The 20,629-nt window shown below is 40.8% G+C and overlaps 1 protein-coding gene across 3 annotated transcripts in view; it reads right to left on the reverse strand.

Annotated features, from left to right (window-relative positions):
* Window positions 1-792: 792 nt before the first annotated feature.
* USF3 (upstream transcription factor family member 3) overlaps window positions 793-20,629 on the reverse strand; it is a 48,164-nt gene continuing 28,327 nt past the window's right edge. For all 3 annotated transcript variants that reach the window (XM_055381650.2, XM_004036074.5, XM_055381649.2), the window contains 2 exons: window positions 16,726-16,822; window positions 793-13,837 (listed from right to left, as the gene is read on the reverse strand). In XM_055381650.2, the coding sequence (XP_055237625.1) occupies window positions 7,380-13,837; window positions 16,726-16,822 (6,555 nt within the window). In that variant the 3' untranslated portion in view covers window positions 793-7,379. The remainder of the gene's footprint in view (window positions 13,838-16,725; window positions 16,823-20,629) is intronic.

Below are 20,629 nucleotides of genomic sequence, written 5' to 3' on the forward strand. Positions count from 1 at the left end.
CCCCTGACCTCAAGTGACCCACCTGTCTTAGCCTCCCAAAGTGCTGGGATTACAGGTGTGAGCTACTGTGCCTGGCCATTTTACCTTTTAAAACATTAGGATATATTTTAGACATTCATAGAACAAAGACTTCAGGCATAAACGAGATCAACACCTGAGCATCTGCTACCCAGTGCAATAGAATATAACAATACTTTTGAAGTACCCCTCCCTCCTTGATATCATCCCTTTATCCTTTTCTAAGAAGTAGCCATTATCTTGAATTTTGAGTTTATCATTTCCTTATCATTTTTACCACACCTGTAGGCTAGCCCAAACAATAAATTGTCTGATGTATGGGCATTTAAACTTTACATCACTTTATACTGTACAAGTTCCCGTGCAATTGTTTTGCCTCCAGGCTTCATGCTTGTGAGTTTTGCTAAGTGATGTGGGCAGCTATCGGGAAAGACCTAACTTGTCTCAAAGTTCTGTGCTTCAGTTTCCTCCACTATAAAATCAGCAGAGTTTAAAGTGGATCATCTTGAAATACTCTTCCAGATCTGAAATTCTAATTTTACTTTTTATGAGTATAGAGGTATACAGTTTGTTCTAACAAGATAGTTCTGGTCATAATTATGATTTGAGGTCTGCTAGTTGATCAGGAACACAATCCCTATGGCAAATATGTCATGGCATTATTTTCAGATGTTATAGCAAAATTTAAAGATTACTTGAATAGAATACTTCAGTGCAAGACAAGCCACTTTAATGCAGGTTTGAAGTGGCACATGCAATGATCAGGGAAGACAATTTATAATGCAAAAATGCAAAGTTTATTTTCTTAAATAAAATACTATATTCATATCTATACAATTATTACAACCATTAAAATGTTACATTTAACAATAAAAATTTCCAAACTTTAAACAAGAGGATGGTTCAGAATATTCACACCCTAATACAATGCATTTGTAAAAAGATGTCAAAATAAACAGGACCTATTCTTATTTACAACTGTAGGACAATCCTGATCATATTATACATATCTGCTCTGGATTCCATTACAAAACAAATTAGTTTCCATAAGAATTATAAACCAGGAGATTTACAGTAATAGGACACAGTGTGCAGCAGACACTGCTGCCATGGTAATAGATACAAATATTACACTATTGAAAGCACTAAAATTAGTTTTTTCTGGGTGACTGCCCTACAGTAAGCTTCTCACCCAGTGTATCTATAAATAATTTGTGAAGGTAATTATGTTCTCCTCAGATTTTTCAATTTTTTTTTACCAAAGTGAAAATATATATATATATGTATATATATTTATATAGCCTGCTGAAAGTGGAAGCGAATCTTTTCTTCACAGTAACACAACTGCAGCATCTTAACACTGTCTGGTCCCTTTCTTCTTGGAAGATCAATAGTTCAACTCCCCTTAACTGTTACCACTATAGTCAAGCCCAGTACCTCAGTGACTTCACAGATGAAAAATGATTTGAAGACTTCAGGGGTGGGAGCACAGAGAAGTCTTAGAAAAGTGAAGGGATTTAGATACATCTAACTTTAAGTTCCTATGACATAGTATGGTGTTAGCATGGTGTATAGCTGTATACACAACTGAGGGAAAGAAATTAAAGATCATCTTTTTAAAAAATGTGTTAAATTACAAATAAACAGTTTTCTTCTGTCTTATGAAATCTCTAATGACAGGATTATGCAGTCATCCAAAATTCGCCAATTTGTATATTATGTCCAATGTTTACAACCCAAGTTGGCTCATGTTTATGAAGCATCTGACCACGTACGCGTGCCAGAAAAAGATTACAGTTGGTACAGTTTGTGTAAATCTAGAAATAAGGATGTTGAATGACCACCACATACAAGCTCTGAGTTTAACAGGAGTTTTGCTACTAAGTTTTTTTTGTTTGTTTTTTTGTTTTTTGGTTTTTTTACAAATCAACATCAAAGATGGCTCAGAGAATGGTAAGGCAACAGTGAGAAACATCAGCTGTACTTGTCGAGAAGGTGTCTGATTACACAGCATGTACCATCCCAGCTGGCCCTTTGCTATAACAGAGGAGTGGGTGAGTGATACGTTCCAACAGCTGGTCTAAAGACCAGAGGCACAGTTTCAGGTAAAGTGCAGGAACAGGGTAGAGGCTACAGGTGGAAAGATCTAGAAGCTCTGTGTCCAACAAGGTCCTCACGCTTCTTATCAGCGTGGACTGCCTCAATCTAAATTTGGTGTCCCCCCTCCACAGGTTCTAGTAGAAACCTACGCATGAAGAATAGAATGCAGACAGAATATAGTTAAATCCAAAAAAGGCCCTTTTCTTTCAAACCCTGGGGAAAGAAAAACGGTAATGTTCAGCCAAAAAGGCATCTTGAGAAGAAACTAACTTCTGCCTTTAATTTGCATAAGTATCATAAAATCATCACTCACAGATTAACTTCACTAGTTTGTCTGGTTGTTGGCTATTACTGTTGACCTCTGGATGTACACAGCCACAGGCACACTACCTCCAGGCAAAGGTAGCATTTATATAGACAACAAAATTACAAAAATGGCTTCCAGGCTCCTAAAGATATCACTCCAAAGCTGTTTCATTTTGGTATCACCTTTGCCCTTTCATTCTTCACAGGAAAAAACAAGGCCAACCAAACCAAGGGACAGAGCTATATGGCACATTGAAGTATTTTAAATCAATTCTGAACTAATTTTGTTTCAAGAAATTATTGTTGCTTTTTAAGAGAATACGAGGCATACTGGTTCCCAAAGCCAAGACTTGGGAATCACTGATTTGGGAGTATGACTCACTACCACACGCTGATCCATACATGGTGGGCCCAATAAATGTTTCAAGGCAAAGGAGTAATCATCCCGCTAAGGAAATGACCGGCTTCCCTGAGCCCTATTTGACATGGAGCAGATGGAAGAGCATAAGTGCCTACCTATCAAAGGGAAGATAAAGCTAAGAAGATGCATATTCATAAGATTTTACCCTTTCTCAAAATTTTTTAATTTTACTCCCATTAAAATGTGCTTCCACATTTTTTGGAGTATAAGTTTTAGCCTCTCCATGAAATGGCTAATGTTAGAAGGCAAGAGCAAGGCAAATAAATTATCTTTAAAATACTTAAATCATTTTGTATTTTAAGAAGGCTAATTTTGAAAAGTTGATCTTTGTCGCAGTTCAGTATAACCCTGATATGTGACTGGAAAATGCTGCAAAAAAATAATCCCCTCCTTTCTCTTTCCCCAGTTCTGATATGTTAAATTTTACGAAGCAAGACCATTGAGGAATTCCTACACCTTACCTAGAAAAAAGGTGCCATCTCTGGTACCCCAAAAGGTCTTACAATAAAAACAAAAATAAATTTCCTGAACCGGTATAAAACAACATATAAGCCATCCCAGAGAAACTTGTATTTTCCAAAAAAAAGAAAGAAACAACATCAAACTAGATTCCTTTCATCTATGATTGACACATTAAATGTTTACGCATGAAGAGAATCTGGAATTTTTCCCTTCATTAGAAGTTATTGTTAAATGTTGAAAGGAATCAACCACTTTTTATAACTGATTCTGTGATCAATGATGCTAAAAAAGAGACAGAGAAATGATTTAATCAATGACTGTCACTCATGACTCAGACATAACTTCGTGTATTTCCAGAAGTTAAAAAATTTAAATCAATTTTGAACTAATTTTGTTTCAAGAAATTCTTGTTGCTCTTTAAGACAATACGAGGCATACTGGTTCCCAAAGCCAAGACTTGGGAATCACTGATTTGGGAGTATGACTTACTACCACACGCTGATCCATACATGGTGGGCCCAATAAATGTTTCAAGGCAAAGGAGTAATCATCCCGCTAAGGAAATGACCAGCTTCCCTGAGCCCTATTTGACATGGAGCAGGCCAAGAATAAGGTTACATTTATTATAACCAAAATTGACTATGTTTTCTGCCATCCCTTTACCAAAAATTACATCCAGATTAACACTACATACCATATAACAAACTTCTTCCCAAAAATCACGTAGCTCTAATTATCAAATACTTAATACTGCTAGTAAATCTCATATATTCATGCTTTTAAATCAAATAAGGGTACTATGGTCTGAACACTTTCAGAATTAAGCCATGTATGAACTGAAGTCTTACACACACATGCATACATCTGTAAAGTAATGAGAGCTACACGTAAGCAGGAGCCAATTATTCACAGATGGTCACATTTTTCCTCAGATGGTCAAATAAGGCTTATTGAGACTCTTTCAAGATCAAAATGTTAGACTGTTGGAATGAAAGCTCCAAGAAATGCAAATACTATGTCTGAACACAGCTAAGCAGGAAAATACAATTAATGCAACAGAAATACTTGAAAGTCACAGGCTTTGAGGCCTTTACATGGCAATGTTCAAATTGAGCTTCTCCTTAGCCTGTTACCTTACTTTCAATTATGTCTAGCAGTCCCCAGTCCTTCAGAACTTAACAGCCACTGGAGGGAGGGAGGGAGGGAGGGAGGGAGGGAGAGAGAGAGAGAGAGAGAGAGTGAGAGAGTGACTGTGTGTGTGTGTGTGTCTGTGTGTGTGTATGAGAGACAGATACAGAGGCAGTGAGAGACAGACAGATGAGAGGGAGAGAGGGAAATGAATAGCCAAACACATAGAAAACTGTCCTTCTTGAAATTGGCAGACTGGACCTTTCAAGTACAAAGAAAAATTTGAACGTTGCAGCTTAAAATTCAGTTAAGAGAATTAAAAAGCAAGTCATAAATGCCACATTTTTCCTCAATAAAAAGTTTTGACTTACTGTGTTTATCTGTTGTCTTGAGTAACTTATTCATGAAGCTCTCCTACTCTTCCCCAAGACCATTTTGAAGGAAGAAAATACAGGTTGTTCTTGCTTTGTAAGCAAGAAAAAAAATATATTGTATATTTTTTTGTCCCTAGGAAGCTGCTTAGTTGGCAGCAGAAAAAGATAGGACAGTTTGGTAAGAACAGTTAAAGAGGCACAAATGACCCTTTTGCTGAGTCTTTAGAAGAGGTATTCACTGGAGTTAACTGCTCTGACCAACCCTTAGAAAGCTTTTTAGGATTAAAAAAAAAAGGGGGGGGGGCCTGGGAGGGGTGGCTCATGCCTGTAATTCCAGGACTTTGGGAGGCCGAGGTGGGTGGATCACCTGATGTCAGGAGTTCAAGACCAGCCTGGCCAAGATGGTGAAACCCTGTCTCTACTAAAAATATAAAAATTAGCCAGGTGTAGTGGCACAGACCTGTAATCCCAGCTACTCGGAAGGCTGAGGCTCGAGAACTGCTTGAACCCAGGAGGCAGAGGCTGCAGTGAGCCAAGATCCTGCCACTGTAGACTCCAGCCTGGGTGACAAAGTGACCTTGAATATCTCCTGAGGAAGAGGAACTTGAAAAAGGAATATATTCAAGGTGCTGTTTCTGGTGTTAATTGCACCTAACAACACTCCAGCCTGGGTGACAGAGTCTCAAAAAGAAAAGAAAAGAAGAAAAGAAAAGAAAAGCTGGTCCTTGAGTTCACTTTGTTAACAAGGCAGATAAAACAATTTCTATGCATCTCTCCCACCCCATCCCATTTTTGGCAGAATATAACAAGAACAAAAAGTAATGGACTTCACGGGTTTAAGAAAAGGAATATATGCCATTGTTTTCTTAGTTTTTTTTTAAGTTTTCAAATTTTAATGTGGGTTTTTAAATGTATTATAAACTTCTGTGGAGCTTCTAAAAACCTGTACCTAGGCCAAGCACGGTGGCTCATGCCTGTAATCCTGGCACTTTGGGAGGCTGAGGCGGGTGGATCACGAGGTCAGGAGATCAAGACCATCCTGGCTAACACAGTGAAACCCCGTCTCTACTAAAAATACAAAAAATTAGCCAGGTGTGGTGGCACGTGCCTGTAGTCCCAGCTACTCAGGAGGCTGAGGCAGGAGAATCACTTGAACCCAGGAGGTGGAGCTTGCAGTGAGCTGAGATCGCGCCACTGCACTCCAGCCTGGGCAACAGAGCCAGACTCCATGTATTTAAAAACAAAAAACAAAAAACAAAAACCTACCTATATCAAGTTCTTCTATGCTTTAGCAGGTCTCAGGTCTCAATTTCCCATTTTCAGATGGCAGGCCTGTTTTTAAAGGACCAATTCATACTTTAAAATATGTGTACACACACACACATACTTACACACACAGAGACATACAGAAAGACTATATATTTTTTGAAGCACCATTTCACATCTACCAACAAGAAAAATAACAAATTCATATTCTCATTATAATTCTGTTATGAAGGATAATAATGTAATATACAATGCCATATTTAAAATATAAATACTATCAGTAAATGAAAATACTGACAGAGCTTAAATCTCTGTTCAGAAATATTTTTAAAGTAAGGCTCAAATAAATGTGTAGATTACAAACACTATTTCCTGATCAATCCTAATATTTAAATGAATGCAAAAGAATTTATTTCAAGACCAAATAAATAGAATGAAGAGAGAATACTAAACTCAGTTGATGAAACATCCATTGTTAATTGCACCCATGCAAAACTCCACAATACAACTAACTGCTTTTACCCTTATGACCTGATGCAAAATGCAAGCACAAAATGGAGAATATGTATGTACTTAACTTTTTAGCTTTCTATATTTAAGGCTAAATAATTGTCTAAGGAAGACCTTTGCTTTAAATAATCTTGGCACATTGAAGGATAACACAGCTCCCTAATTTGAAGAACAAGACATAAAATTCAGATAATTTATGGATTGTTATAATTTAGAAAGAAGCCTGTATCTAAACCAAACTTTGAGAATAAAGGCTGATTGCTTTTATTTATTTGCTAACTGCTTGACTTTAACTACGGACATTAAACTCAACATCAGTTCAACATCTGTCATAGGTAAGAAGCTGTTCTAGATGCTGACATTAGCCAGCACTTGATTATGAGCCACTGTGTTTTATCAAGCTGCCTATATTTTTCAGTAGCAACTTAACTACATATTCCATAAGTTATCAACAATCAAGTTTAAAGTCTAGACTCCCTCCTACTACCCAGTACATGACAAGATGATCTCCCCCAATTTCCAGCTAATTAGTATTTAGGAAATATCAACTTGGAAATGTAAATCTACTTGGAAAATAAAAAAATACACCATGCAGTTGAAAACGAAAGATAACTTGTTTTCTGACAACCCAGTATCTGCATCTGACATGGCTTCCCTACATTCAGAAGATAACTGAAAACTGATTATACAGACACACACACACAATCCTTCTCTTCATGTACATGTCTGTGCGCATGCACGCACAAATACATTTGTAATCTCACTCATTACCTTTACATTTCGTTTATCAGTATTTAAACAGCTGAACTGCAATCATGACCTAGAATATGGCTTATGTTATGGGCAGGTCTGTTTGAGGACTGCTTGGAAGAGTCAGAGGCAGAGGAATTTGCTATTGTAAGCAAAGGTGACATTGCTGAGCCATCAGGAAGCGCTGTAGCTATTTCTGGAAACAAAGATGTCATATTAAAATTGGATAAGTGAGAGTTGGTCATGTGCATTGGTGGCATATCTGGGAGAAGAGGAAAACTTGGTTGAGCAAACCCAACAGGTCTGGGAGGAGATAAAATTGATCCAAATCGGTTATTTAAACTTCCACTGTTTACCTTCTCTGTGCTAGGATTTGAGAACATCTGATTAGGAAAATAGGGGATTGAAATATCATTGGACAGTGTAGGATGAGCAGGAGAGTATGGAGGATAGAAGGAGGGCAGAGTATTTTGTGGATCTACCGGGATGAGGGCTGGAGTTCGAGTGGCACTAGGCTGAGTAACCTGTGGAATGAAAGAAGCATTAGCATTTATTGGTGGATTCATGCCACCCTCAGGAATAAAAGAAAAACCAAAATTTTGTGATAGTGTATGCTGGTCAGGACCTGAATTATCATTAGGTACTTGTGGGCTATCAGGCATGAAACGAACAATACTTCCTCTCTTCTCTGTAGCAGGTTGTTGACGTCCAAGAATCATACTGCCACCAGTAGAGAGAGGAAGATGGGGAAGACTTGGATCAAAGACAGTACTTTGCCTTTGGTTTCCAGAACGATTCCTTTCAGGCTGACGAATTTTGGAACCACTGCTGTCTTGCAGGGGATGCCTTGATCTCTGGGGAACTGAAGAATTAGCTTGACGTACAGCAGGGCCTTGATCGCCATTTCCATGAGACACAGATGGATGTGGCAACGCTGGCCTTGCAACCCCATGCATGTTGGTTGTGACTGGAGGGTTCATGTGGCCCTTGGTCGCATGACTGTCAGTAATCCTCATGGGATTGGATTTCTGTACAGAAACATTGGGGCTTGTGTTTCGACCTTGAATATCTCCTGAGGAAGAGGAACTTGAAAAGGGAATATTCAAGGTGCTGTTCCTGGTGTTAATTACACCTAACGACATGTCACAACTTTCCCTATTCTGACTCTCACTCTCTCTTCTAATATGGACATTTTCATGAGTTGGGGGACAATTATATTCAATTGCAGAGGATGGACCACACTGTGTATTCCTCTGATGTTCTGAGAGTGACCTCTGGCTCCCAATGACCTGATCACTGAGGTGAGGGGCAAGTAAGCTCTGCATGAAACTTTGGTGACAAGTATTTTCACTGTCCCTTGATGGAATACCATTTCCTGTTGGGATGCTCTGAACTGGTGGGTAAGGTAATCTCTTTTGACGGTCAATTGGTGGGGGGCCAGTGTTTTGACTAATTCGAAAAGCCTGGGACTGCATACTCCGCAATGATGATACAGGGTTACCTATTTCATTGTTTCTTGAAGACTGTACTTCAAAATTACTCTGGGGCTGTTGACTAGCTCCACTTGGTTTAAACGTCTGACAATCAGAAAGGCGGATATCTGAGGCTACAGTATGGTCCACACGACCCTGCATATTATGAATAGCCAAACTCTTATTTCTGGGAACATCAAGATAGCTTCTCATTTCAAGTTGATCTGAAACTCTGGAACCCTGAATTGATATCCCCATTCTCTGCTCTGAATTAGAAGATGTCTTTCCAATGAGTGCCTCAGCAGAATAACTTGAAACTCTATTTCTCTCTGGCCTGTGTGGAGTACAGGTCATGTCTGAAGATCTAGTCACAATACTTGGTTGGGACACCATTTGCTGCTCTAAGCCTCTTGATGTCAAAAGCCTCTGCATTGGATTATGGCCAGATACATGTTCAGATGAAACCCCTGAACCTTGCTGTCTGCTTCCAACATCCTGCTGTTGGTGCATAATATCTTGATTGAGATGGTTCTGGGGATGGTTATGATGGTTCCGACTAGTTGAAGGGTTTTCACAGCTCTTCTCTGTCTGGGAGCTTCCAAAGTGTTGCTGCATTTGTTGCTGCATCTGCTGATGGTGGGGATGTGGCTGGCCACTCTTGGATCGGGATTGGTCAGTTCCATGGTGCTTCGGTTGTAAGGAAAGCTGAGAGGTCTGGGTGCCCTGAACAAGATTCCTCTTTTTCTGCATCTGAACTTCCTGTTGCAGAGTCCTCTGTTGGTGGACATTATGGGGCTGAGAGTGGACAGAGCTCTCTGCATGAGGTACATGATGCTGCATTTGATATAAGTGATGCCTCTCTCTTAACTGCCCTGCTTGTTGTTGTTGTTGCTGCTGCTGCTGCTTTATGTAGAGATGGTTACTATGAAGGTGAGATACACCTTGAGCTGGAACATGCTGCTGCAGGGCCTGTAGATGCTGATTTGCCTGGGTTTGCTGCTGTTCAGCAACTGAAGGCTGAGAACCACACTGAACTTCAGTTTGCCTCAATGCAGGAGTCACAAAGTTGTTACTAGGTGGAAATAATCGTGTAAGGCCATCTCCATGAGCTGGGTTGCTAACAGGCACAACTGAGTTTGAAGAATTAGGAGGGATCTGACTGACCATCATTTGAGTTTGGTCAGAAATGGTGTCTGGAGTTCTGCTCATCAGGGACATACTTTCAAGCCTGAGGGGGGCTGGCTGACAGTGCTTTTGACGTTTAGCTGAAGACAGTAAAAGGTCATCTTGGACAGCACGCTTAGCAGAATCCTTACGGCTTTCATGGCTTGGCTTTAAGAGTGGCTCTTGAATCTGTGAATTTGGTATGGTACTAGTCATAGTACTTAGCTGTTCTTGGGAATATTCAGTCATCAGAGATGGTCCAGGAGGTTGACTGCCATAGGAGCTAGATGAAACGGTCAGATTAACCGTTGCAGGCACAGTTGTTTGCTCTGAAGCTGGGGATAAACCCGCACAGCTGGCCAGAGGATGGCTGATGCTGCTCTGATGGATAAGATTATTCACGCTTAAACTGGTGATGCTTGGTGGCTGAGAAGTTGAATCCTGTAAAGATGCATTTGATGTTTTAATTCCTAGAGAACAACTTGGTTTTTCAAGGGGCCTCTCCATAGTTGCTTCAATTGAACCCTGAGAATTAAATTCATTTGGTGTTGCTTCTGCCTGTCCTGTGCCACTCTCTTTAGGTATCTGTGATTTGAAGGGTGGGTCTCCCTCTAACAATGATGCTTCAGAAGGCTTTGAAGCAACTTCCCTTATATCAGCCTGGAGGCCAACTCTTCCCTTCTCAAGGTTCTCCTGGTCAAAAATAGCTCTTGCTGCAAGAGCTACTATATCAGTTTGCTCTACAAAGGTACAGCTGTCACATGTATTAGTTGTTGCATTGCTGGTCACATCTTCTCTTGTTGTTTCAGGAAGCATGGATGCAACTGAGAAACTACGACTACTGCCAGAGCTGGTTGACATGGGAGAGTCAGCCTGTCTACCGGTGATCAAAGAACCATTAATAACCTCTTGATCAGGGAGGCAAGAATGATGCTGTGGAGGATCTCTATCATCGTTGTTCATCAGTAATAGTTCCTGTTTAGGATGTAAATTCACACTTGAATCAACTATTTTAGGATTTTCTGAAGAAAAGTCAGGATGATCCATCTGATCAGAAAGAGATGATTTCTGAGGGTTTTTTTTTTTAGCAAGATCAGATAGCAATGTAGTTAAACCTTGCCCCTTTAAGAGACCTGTGGTTTGCATTGTATCTGATGAATCTTGCTCAACTCTGCAAGGTTCAGCAATGATTTCTACCTCAGAACCACAGTCAGTACTTGTAGTGCTTGCTGTAGATGACAAACCAGGAACCTGAGAAACCAAAATGTGAGGATCACTTGGAGATGGAATCAATACATTGGCTGAAGCGCAGGGTTTGGCAGCATCTGATAATGCTAAACTACTTGGTGGTTTATCCTGAGATGTCTCTTGTTGTAGATTAGGGGTAGAATCTTTGGATTTTGCTGCGGCCATTGCAAAATGTTCACTTGTTACAGATTCTTGGGAGGGTGGGCTGGACTTTTCTGCTGACTTAGATTTCGATACAGACTCAGGTATTAATGATTCAGAGTTTAGAACACCCAAAGAATGTGAAGCAGAAACACTCACACTATTTGCCTGGGACACAGAGACAGATGGTAACACAGCAGGGAAGCTTTCTAGCAGTCCATCATTACAGGGTGGCTCTGCTGAGCCTTCAGTGTTGGGGCAGTCTAACTTGCTCACATCTCTGACTGAAGTCAGGGGACATGCTGACTTGTTTGCTGCTAAGTGTTTCCTGCCACCTGGCTTCTTATTCAACCTTTTAGATTTCATGTTAGGCAAACAAGCAACAGTGTTCATTGAGGAAGTACTCACTAGATTATAAGTACTAGCTAGTGTGGCTGAACTATCTGTTGTCACAGGAGGTGCTGCAGTTGTTGTTAATGAAACACAGTTAGCTGTAGTGGTTTGACTATTTGCAACAGTTTGAGAATTGGCAGGCTGGCTAATAGACAATTGTACACAGCTTTGCCCAGCCATCTGTGATATGCTTTGATTGAGGCTGGCCAAAGCACCAAATGTATTCAGGGCAACATTGGTATTTGGATCTTCGCTGGTGGTGGGTTGAATAATTTGCATAGGGGTTTGATTTGTAGTTCCTGATGAAGACATCACAGGCTGCAAAGCAAAGAGCTGTCCATTTAAAGAAATGGTTTGAGGCTGTTGGTTTGACATGGTAACAGAAAAAGTTTGTGTTGAGTTAGACGCTGATAAAGATGAAGGTCTTGGTAATATGTGGACAAGATGCTTTCCTCCAAAAGTCTGTGGTGTTGGAACATTTTGCACTGAATTATTAGACCCTATTACAGTATTGGCTCCATTGATGGGGAGTCGAACAGAACCAGGAGGTGGAGCAGGGAGGAGTGGCAAAGGATTCTGATTAGCAGCCTGTATGATTACTATCTGTTGACCTACTGTTTGGTTGGGAACTTCTGCCCTCATCACTGTTGGGCATGGGGTGGTGCTAGGTGGCTGAAGAATTATAACATTTTGATTAGTTGGAGCTGCATTAACAGCTGACCCGACTGGCTGAGCCATCTGAATCACTTGCATTGCTGAATTCAGTGGAAGGATATTTTTGGGAGGCTGAGATTTAACTTGTGGCTGGGCAATTAGTGGCTGCATAGGTAAAGATGGACAAGAAGGCAATGTTACAACTACTTGCTCAACTGGCTGCCCATCTGCTGGAAAGGAATTATTCAAGTTGATTCCTGTAGCCACATGTCTACTGTGGTTGCTTGTGGTGGGGCTAGTACCAGACTCATTTAATACTGGAGTCACAGCAGAAGATGGTGTCTGGCTTAAGGGCTGAATAGTGTTTCCCGCCAGTTGCAAAGTAGTCCACGTTGTCTGTGTGTTTCCAGCTGAAGAAATTCGTGTAAGGCTATTAATGTTTTTCAAATCTGAAGTACTAACACTTGAAGAAGGCAAAGAACAAGAAAGAGTCCAACCATTGTCCAAAGGGTTTCCCGAAAGAGTGCTTATAGGAATGGTGGCCTTCCCTACTCCAGGGGCAGATGATGCCACCACTGTAGCTGTACTTGTCAAGTCTGCACTCTTACTAATGCTCATTGGAGAAGAATCACCTGCAGTTCTGGGAGGCTGCGAGCAGACTGTGGTGGTAACTGAAACAACAAAAGTGTTTTGAAAATCACCTCTGAAGTCCTGTATGCTCAGGCAGGACTTGTTTCCATGGTGCACTTTAGTGGCAGTTGCTGAGGAGCTGTGGGGGATGTTTGTAACACAAGGGGTCATTTTCTTCAATACTTTGGGGTTCTCTTGTCCATTCTTATTTTCAGAAGAATTTTGATCATTTAGACATGTGTGCAAAGAATGATGTTGGTGAGGCTCAGATTCAATTGAAACAGCAATCAGTGAGCCACTTGTGGCACCAAGCACATTTGATTCGCTTTCAGAGGTGGGAAGCTCGAGAATACTCTGAGCAGAAATGGCAGCAGGAAGACAAAGAGGAACAGGCTGGTTGGTAGCCAATGCAGGAACTGTGGTCTGATGCCATGGCTTGTTTTCAGAAGGGTAAACTCCAGAAATAGATACAGGAGTCACAAGATTGCAAGTCCTCTGTACTGGCACCACATTGGCAGTCTGCTTTTGTAAATTATGACTAACATTAAAAGTTATCCCCTGAACAGCTGTTCCCTGGCTGTTTCCACCAGGCTGATTCCCGTTGGAATAAACAATGATATTTTTTTGAACCTGGTCACTAGGAATAACAACAGAGACCTTTGAGTTTTTAAGATTTCCTTTCCAGTGAATTGTGGGGTCATCATATAAGCATATGTCATTAGCTTTCAGTAATTCAATATATCGGCCATTTTCTTTTTGGATTTCTTCCAGTTGTTTCCGTAGCTTTTTTATTTCTTCAGCTATAATATTAAAAACAAAAATTTATAAATACCTGAGAATGTCAGTATTTACAATAACTTGATAAAGAACTGTATACTAAACTACTGAATTCTAATTCTAGCATTCTAAATACCTCAACCGAGACTCTTCAGCTCTTTTCTAATACAACTTCTTTTTTCTTTTTAGAATGATATCTTAAATCCCTATGCCCTCCTTTAAAAAGTATAAATTTTTAAAGGTCAACTGAAAAATTACTCATAATGTAGAAACCTCAAAATTCCCAATTCAAAAATTTCCAGTAGGGCAGCTACATAGGTGAAGTAAGGGAAGACATACTGGTATCATGGTAACATGCTAGGAAGATAACATTGAATATCGATATGCCATTTAAATGCTGCAGCAGCCAACATTACCTGTGATAGTAACAGGCAGTCTCTTTATTTTTTATTTTATTCTTTTGAGACAGAGTCTTGCTCTGTGACCCAGGCCGGAGTGCAGTGGTGCGATCTCGGCTCACTGCAACCTCCACCTCCCAGGTTCAAGCAATTCTCCTGCCTCAGCCTCCCGAGTAGCTGACATTACAGGTGCGCACCAACACTCCCAGCTAATTTTCATATTTTTAGTAGATTCAGGGTTTCGCCATGTTGGCCAGGCTGGTCTTGAACTCCTGACCTCAAGTTATCTGCCTGTCTTGGCCTTCCAAAGTGCTGGGATTACAGGCATGAGCCACCATGCCCAGCCGACAGTCTCTTTTATAAATGGCTTTAGTTTCTATTTTATCCTTTGAAACAATTGAGACAAAAAGGAATAGAACACATAAGAAGCAAAGTGGCACCAAAGTGCACCAAAGAAAGCCTCGACAATGGAACCTGCACTTTGCTTGGTAGGGATAATGCAGGTATGCTACTGAGCAGTGAGGGCATTGTCACAGCCCTCCTTTCTAAGGTAGATAACTTCACCTATGAGTACCACTAATGGGGCAGGCTTAGCTGCTGGTATATGCTCTGTGACCCCACACATCCCCATCTGCCTTGAAACAGTGGAGAGTATTCTCATTCCTTTTCCGAAGCATCCTATTCTCCAGGCTAACACCCTGTGAAGGAGCCTGAAATGAAAAGTTCCATTCCAACAAAGACGAGCTGAAACTAGCAGATCATTTTTCTTAGTTTAAAACTAAGAGACAAAAGAAAGATACCAGTGTCCACAGACAGTAGAAATTAAAGAACAATCATTATGGACCAAATAATAATCATGGTTCTCAACTTATTGCACCTTTACTACGTGGCACATTTCATTCCTTGTTTCATTTAATAACAACGACAACTATAACAGCTAACATTTATCAAGCAATTACTCTGTGCTAGGCTTTAATCTAAGTTCTTGTATTATCTCTTTTAATCCTCATAAGAACCATGAGATGGCAATTTATATTTTATTATCACCACTTTTAGATGTGAGAAACAGGCCCAGAGCAGTTATATAATTTGCCTAAATTCAGCCAGGTAGATACTAGGATTATCCTCATTTTAACATAGGGAAACTGGGACTGGGAGAGGCTAAGTAACTGACCAAAGGGTACTGAGTGAGTAAATGAAGCTGAGACTCAAACCTAGGAGGGCCTGAGTCCAAGGCCATTGCTTTGGCTACTAGATACATGCACAGTGAGCATATGGAAGAAGCCACTGAGAGAAAAAAAGAGGATAGAGCAGACGCACAGAAAAAGAACCAGAGAAATAACGATCATGACAGAAATAACAAACACAGATTTAGGCTGCCTTAGATCCCACCCCTAACCCCTGGCCTGTCTGGTCAGCTTTTTCTGAGTCCCATGCAACTTCTATTTTTCAACAATTTCCCTTTTTCCTAAGGTAACTTGATTGTCTCAGCCTCTGTGCTTTGAAATCAAAAGAGCCTTCATTAGAAAAGTCTACTCATCATTCTGTCTTACATCCCTTCTGTGGGGTTCCTCAATTGGTTACTAAACATGGATCATTTATCTATCTGACGGCATCACAAAAAGACCTGGGCCATAAACACCAGCTAAACTAGGTGAGGGGGGAAGCTGCTAATATTTAACTAAAAGTAAACAAGGAGAATTCTGAATGCTGACCTCTTAGGTAGGCTTTCCAATATCTTTCCCATCCATTACAATAAACACAGCCCAGCACTGACCTTACCTCAGGCAATTCTGCCCTTTTTTCTCTCTTTTTAAGGTGGCCTACTGAGTTGTCACAGGAAATTCTCTCCTTGCACTTGTCAGGGGTATAAATAAAAGACAATTTCAAACTGGCCTACCCTAAGCTTTACGCTTGCCTGGAATATTTTTTTCCCGCTGCTATAAGAAAACTTTCTCTCCAATGCTAACGGAAAAAGAGAACTCATTTGATGGCATTAAAAAGTCACCTTTATCTAAGAATCAAGTATCATTAAATGATCAGGCAGTTTGATGCACACATTACAAGAAGTATAAACAAAATGAATGTTTTGGCCTTTTTTGTTAATGCATAGTTAAGTCTTGGCACAGGCATATCCTAATCTTTTTAATAAATTTCACTGAGCAGAACTCCCCCCTTACATCTTCTTATGGGATTGCCCTAACTGCAATGTCCAATTGGAATAAAGGAGATTTAGCATTACCAGTATCATGAGTTAGGCAAACATGAAATACACAGAAGAGTTCAAAGTCAAAACTATGTATGCCTACAAGATAAGAGGTGCTCACAGAGGAGAAAGAGTTAGACTAAAATGAACTTATTGGTAACATTATTCTTCCAGACCCACTGAATGCAGGGTCTTAATAATGTTTTGGGGCCAAAAAGCTTTCTATGTCATAATATAAATTTCACTGTGACACAAACACCTAAACATTTTAAAATACAACAAAAAGTAAGAACTTTTAAATCTTTACCTTGTTCATTGTTTCCTCCATTAAGCAGGAGTTCATCATTTTGCCTTTTCAATTCTGTTATATATTTAAAGGCTTGGTCCAGGATCATATTCTTGCTCTGTCCAAGAAAATTTTAAAAGTTTACAAGTTTCACTGAAGGGTAAGAACTTGCCAGATGAAACTTTAAGCTTTGTCTTTATCACATATATATGATACGTATCTTCTCAAAATTTAAAACAGGCACTATATTCAAAAGCTTCTACTGTATATTTTTCATTTATTAAATGGTTATTGGGCAGCTAATGAGTGGCAGGCTCTGTTCTAGGCACTGGGGATATAATAGTAAAACAAACAAAGTCCCTGTCCTTGAAGAATACACACACACACACACAGAGGAATGCTATGAAGAAATATAAAGCAGGGTAAAGAGGGAGCTAGACTGATGGTGGAGTTTACTTTGTGCAATGGACTGAATGTTTGTGCCCCCTAAAATTCATATGTCTAAACCCTTATCCCCAGTGTGATGGTTTTTGGGAGGTAATTAGGTCATGAAGGTGGAGCCCTCATGATGGGATTAGTGCCCTATAAGAAGAGACAGAGATGATCTCTCTCTCTGTCTGCCACTTGAGGACATAACTAGGAAGTGGGTCATCACCAGGAAGTGAACTGGCTGGCACTTGATCTTGGACTTCCCACCTTCCAGAACTGTGAGAAATTAAAGTTACCCAGTCTATGGCATTTTTGTTGCAGCAGCCTGAACTAAGACACTGAGAACATCTGTTGTATATGGAGGTTGGGGAAGGGCCCTGAATAAGGTGATACCTGAGCAAAAACTGGAAGGAAGTGAAAGGAAGCAGGCCCTGCAGATATGGGAAAAGGGAGTCTAGACAGCAGGATCAGAAGGGCAGGGGCCCTCAGCCAAGCTAGGCTCGGCACATTGGAGGAATGGTAAGGAGGTGAGCGGAGCTACAGTGGAGTACATGTGGGAAGAGTAGTAGAAGGCCAGAGAAGGCCTTCAAGATTTTGTAAAGGTTTTGGATTTTAATGTTATTCTTTACTCTGTTTACCACAACTATGAATTACTCTAAATGACAGGTCAAGAGAGGAATGTCACTTGATTGAGTTTTGGTGTCACGCTTCCAGTAAATTGTATTCCTAAGCTTTTTCAAAAAGATTGTACGTTATGTTAAAGTATTCCTTTATTCTCATGTCCAATACATGCCTATATACATCTTTTTAAAAAACTCAGACAAGGCCAGGCGCAGTGGCTCATGCCTATAATCCCAGCACTTTGGGAGGCCGAGGCAGGCAGACACTTGAGGTCAGGAATTTGAGACCAGCCTGGCCAAAATGGCAAAATCCCGTCTCTATCAAAATTACAAAAAAATTAGCCAGGCATGGTGGCTCACACCTGTAATGCCAGCTACTCAGTAGGCTGAGACAAGAGAATTGCTTGAACCTGGGAGGCAGAGATTGCTGTGAAGTGAGATCCTGCCACTGCACTCCAGCTTGGGCAACAGAGTGAGATTCTGTCTCAAAAGAAAAAACAAACAAACGAACAGACAGACAAAAGGATTTTGTATTTCCTTACATTTAAAAATATATCTTGGCGGCCGGGTACGGTGGCTCATGCCTGTAATCCCAGCACTTTGGGAAGCCGAGGTGGGCAGATCACCTGAGGTCAGGAGTTCGAGACCAGCCTGACCAACATGGAGAAACCCCGTCTCTACTAAAAATACAAAATTAGCCGGGCGTGGTGGCACATGCCTGTAATCCCAGCTACTCGGGAGGCTGAGTCAGGAGACTCACTTGAACCCAGGAGGAGGTGGTTGTGGTGAGCCGAGATTGTGCCATTGCACTCCAGCCTGGGCAACAGTAGCAAAACTCCATCTCAAAAAAATAATAAATAAATATATATATTTGCGATACTTCCATATAGCATCTAGACATCTTTCTTTTTTTTTCTTTTTTTTTTTTTTTTTGAGACAGAGTCTTGCTCTGTGGCCGAGGCTGGAGTGCAGTGGCGCGATCTCGGCTCACTGTAACCTCTGCCTTTCGGGCTCAAGCAATTCTCCTGACTCTGCCTCTCAAGTAGCTGAGACTACAAGCACATGCCATCATGCCTGGCTAATTTTTTTTTTTTTTTTTGGTAGAGATGGGGTTTCACCATGTTGGCCAGGCTGGTCTCGAACTCCTGACCTCAGGTGATCCTCCCACCTTGGTCTCCCAAAGTGGTGGAATTACAGGTGTTAGCCACCATGCCCGGCCCCTACTTATTGTTTCTTTTCTTCTTTTTTTTTTTTTGTAACAGACTCTTGCTCTGTCGCCCAGGCTGGAGTGTAGTGGCGCGATCTCAGCTCACTGCAACCTCCGCCTCCTGGGTTCATGCCATTCTCCTGCCTCAGCCTCCCGAGTAGCTACAGGCGCCCGCCACCATGCCAGGCTAATTTGTTGTTGTTTTTGTTTTTTGTTTTTTGTTTTTTTGGTAGAGATGAGGTTTCACCATGTTAGCCAGGATGATCTTGATCTCCTGACCTCATTATCTGCCCGCCTCGGTCTCCCAAAGTGCTGGGATTACAGGTGTGAGCCACCGTGCCCGGACTACTTATTGTTGCTAATGACTGTATTTATTTTATTTACCAGTCTATTATTGATAAACATTTAAGATACCTTAACAGTCATTTCTGGTTTTTATCCTTCAGCTATCAAGAATGTTGCAATGAATATTTAACCTCTACTCCAGGATATATATTATTAGCTATCTCTGGTACTTTGTAGATAACTCTTTTCATGTAGGAATCACTGTGATTTAGTCCTTTGTTTGGCAATTTATAATTCTGAGTTCTTTACACTGAGTCCCAACAGAGACCCAATACATAAACCCAGGAAATTATTTACTACTAAGAGAAAAATAATATTGTTCTTTTTAAAAACAATAATCTGAACAAAGGCAGAACCTGATAATTCCCAGCCACCTGTCCCTCTACTGCAGACAGGGGCCAAAGCCTGTGAAGAAAATCTTAGTTGGCTCTGCTTCTGATAGCCAAATACTGACTTCCTTTGCACATTCTAGAACACCAAGGAAGTAAAATGGTTATGGTTTCCTTTCTTCAGAGAAACTCGCAGGGATGAAAGCCAAGAGCAGGAAAGTAAGATTTTCCTGGGCAAACATCTATGTTTACTGAGTAGCTACCTTCCATTGAGATGTGGAGAAAGAAAAACAAATTAGAAGGCATAGTGTGTGCCATTGTGTTAAGGAAACAGAAAGCACAATTTTTAAAAAGGCTGAAAAATACATACATGGAGCCGGGCGCTGTAATCCCAGCACTTTGGGAGGCCGAGGTGGGTGGATCACTTGAGGTCAGGAGTTTGAGACCAGCCTGGCCAACATGGTAAAACCCCATCTCTACTAAAAATACAAAAATTAGCCCGGCGTGGTGGCATGCACCTGTAATCCTAGCTACTCAGGAGGCTGAGGCAAGAGAATCACTTGAACCTGGGAGGCGGAGGTTGCAGTGAGCCGAGATCATGCCACTGCATTCCAGCCTAGGCAACAGAGTGAGACTGTCTCAAAACAAACAAAAAAAAAACATATATGGAAGTCTAAGTCCATCCTATAGGGAAGAATGAAAGGAAATGAAGAGTAAGTCCTTTCCAAGGGAGATAACATAGAGAAGCAAGCTGATTTGCTCCTTTGACATCCTGGGAAGGCTCAGCACTGAGAACCACCAGCCTCTACAGAAGATGGAGTGAGCTGGGGGTTAAAATAGAGGGGAAGTGGCTGAAAGACTCCTAATAAAGCAGTAATAAGAACCACCCCCTACCCTGCCCCCATGCACATATTCTACACAGCTGGATGACTTTCCCTTCCTGCCCAAACCGCAGGAGACAAGTTTATTTTCTCTGAAATTTGAACCAGAGAATT

Source organism: Gorilla gorilla, chromosome 2 (genome assembly GCF_029281585.2).
Source record: "Gorilla gorilla gorilla isolate KB3781 chromosome 2, NHGRI_mGorGor1-v2.1_pri, whole genome shotgun sequence".
Classification (NCBI taxonomy): Eukaryota; Metazoa; Chordata; class Mammalia; order Primates; family Hominidae; genus Gorilla; species Gorilla gorilla.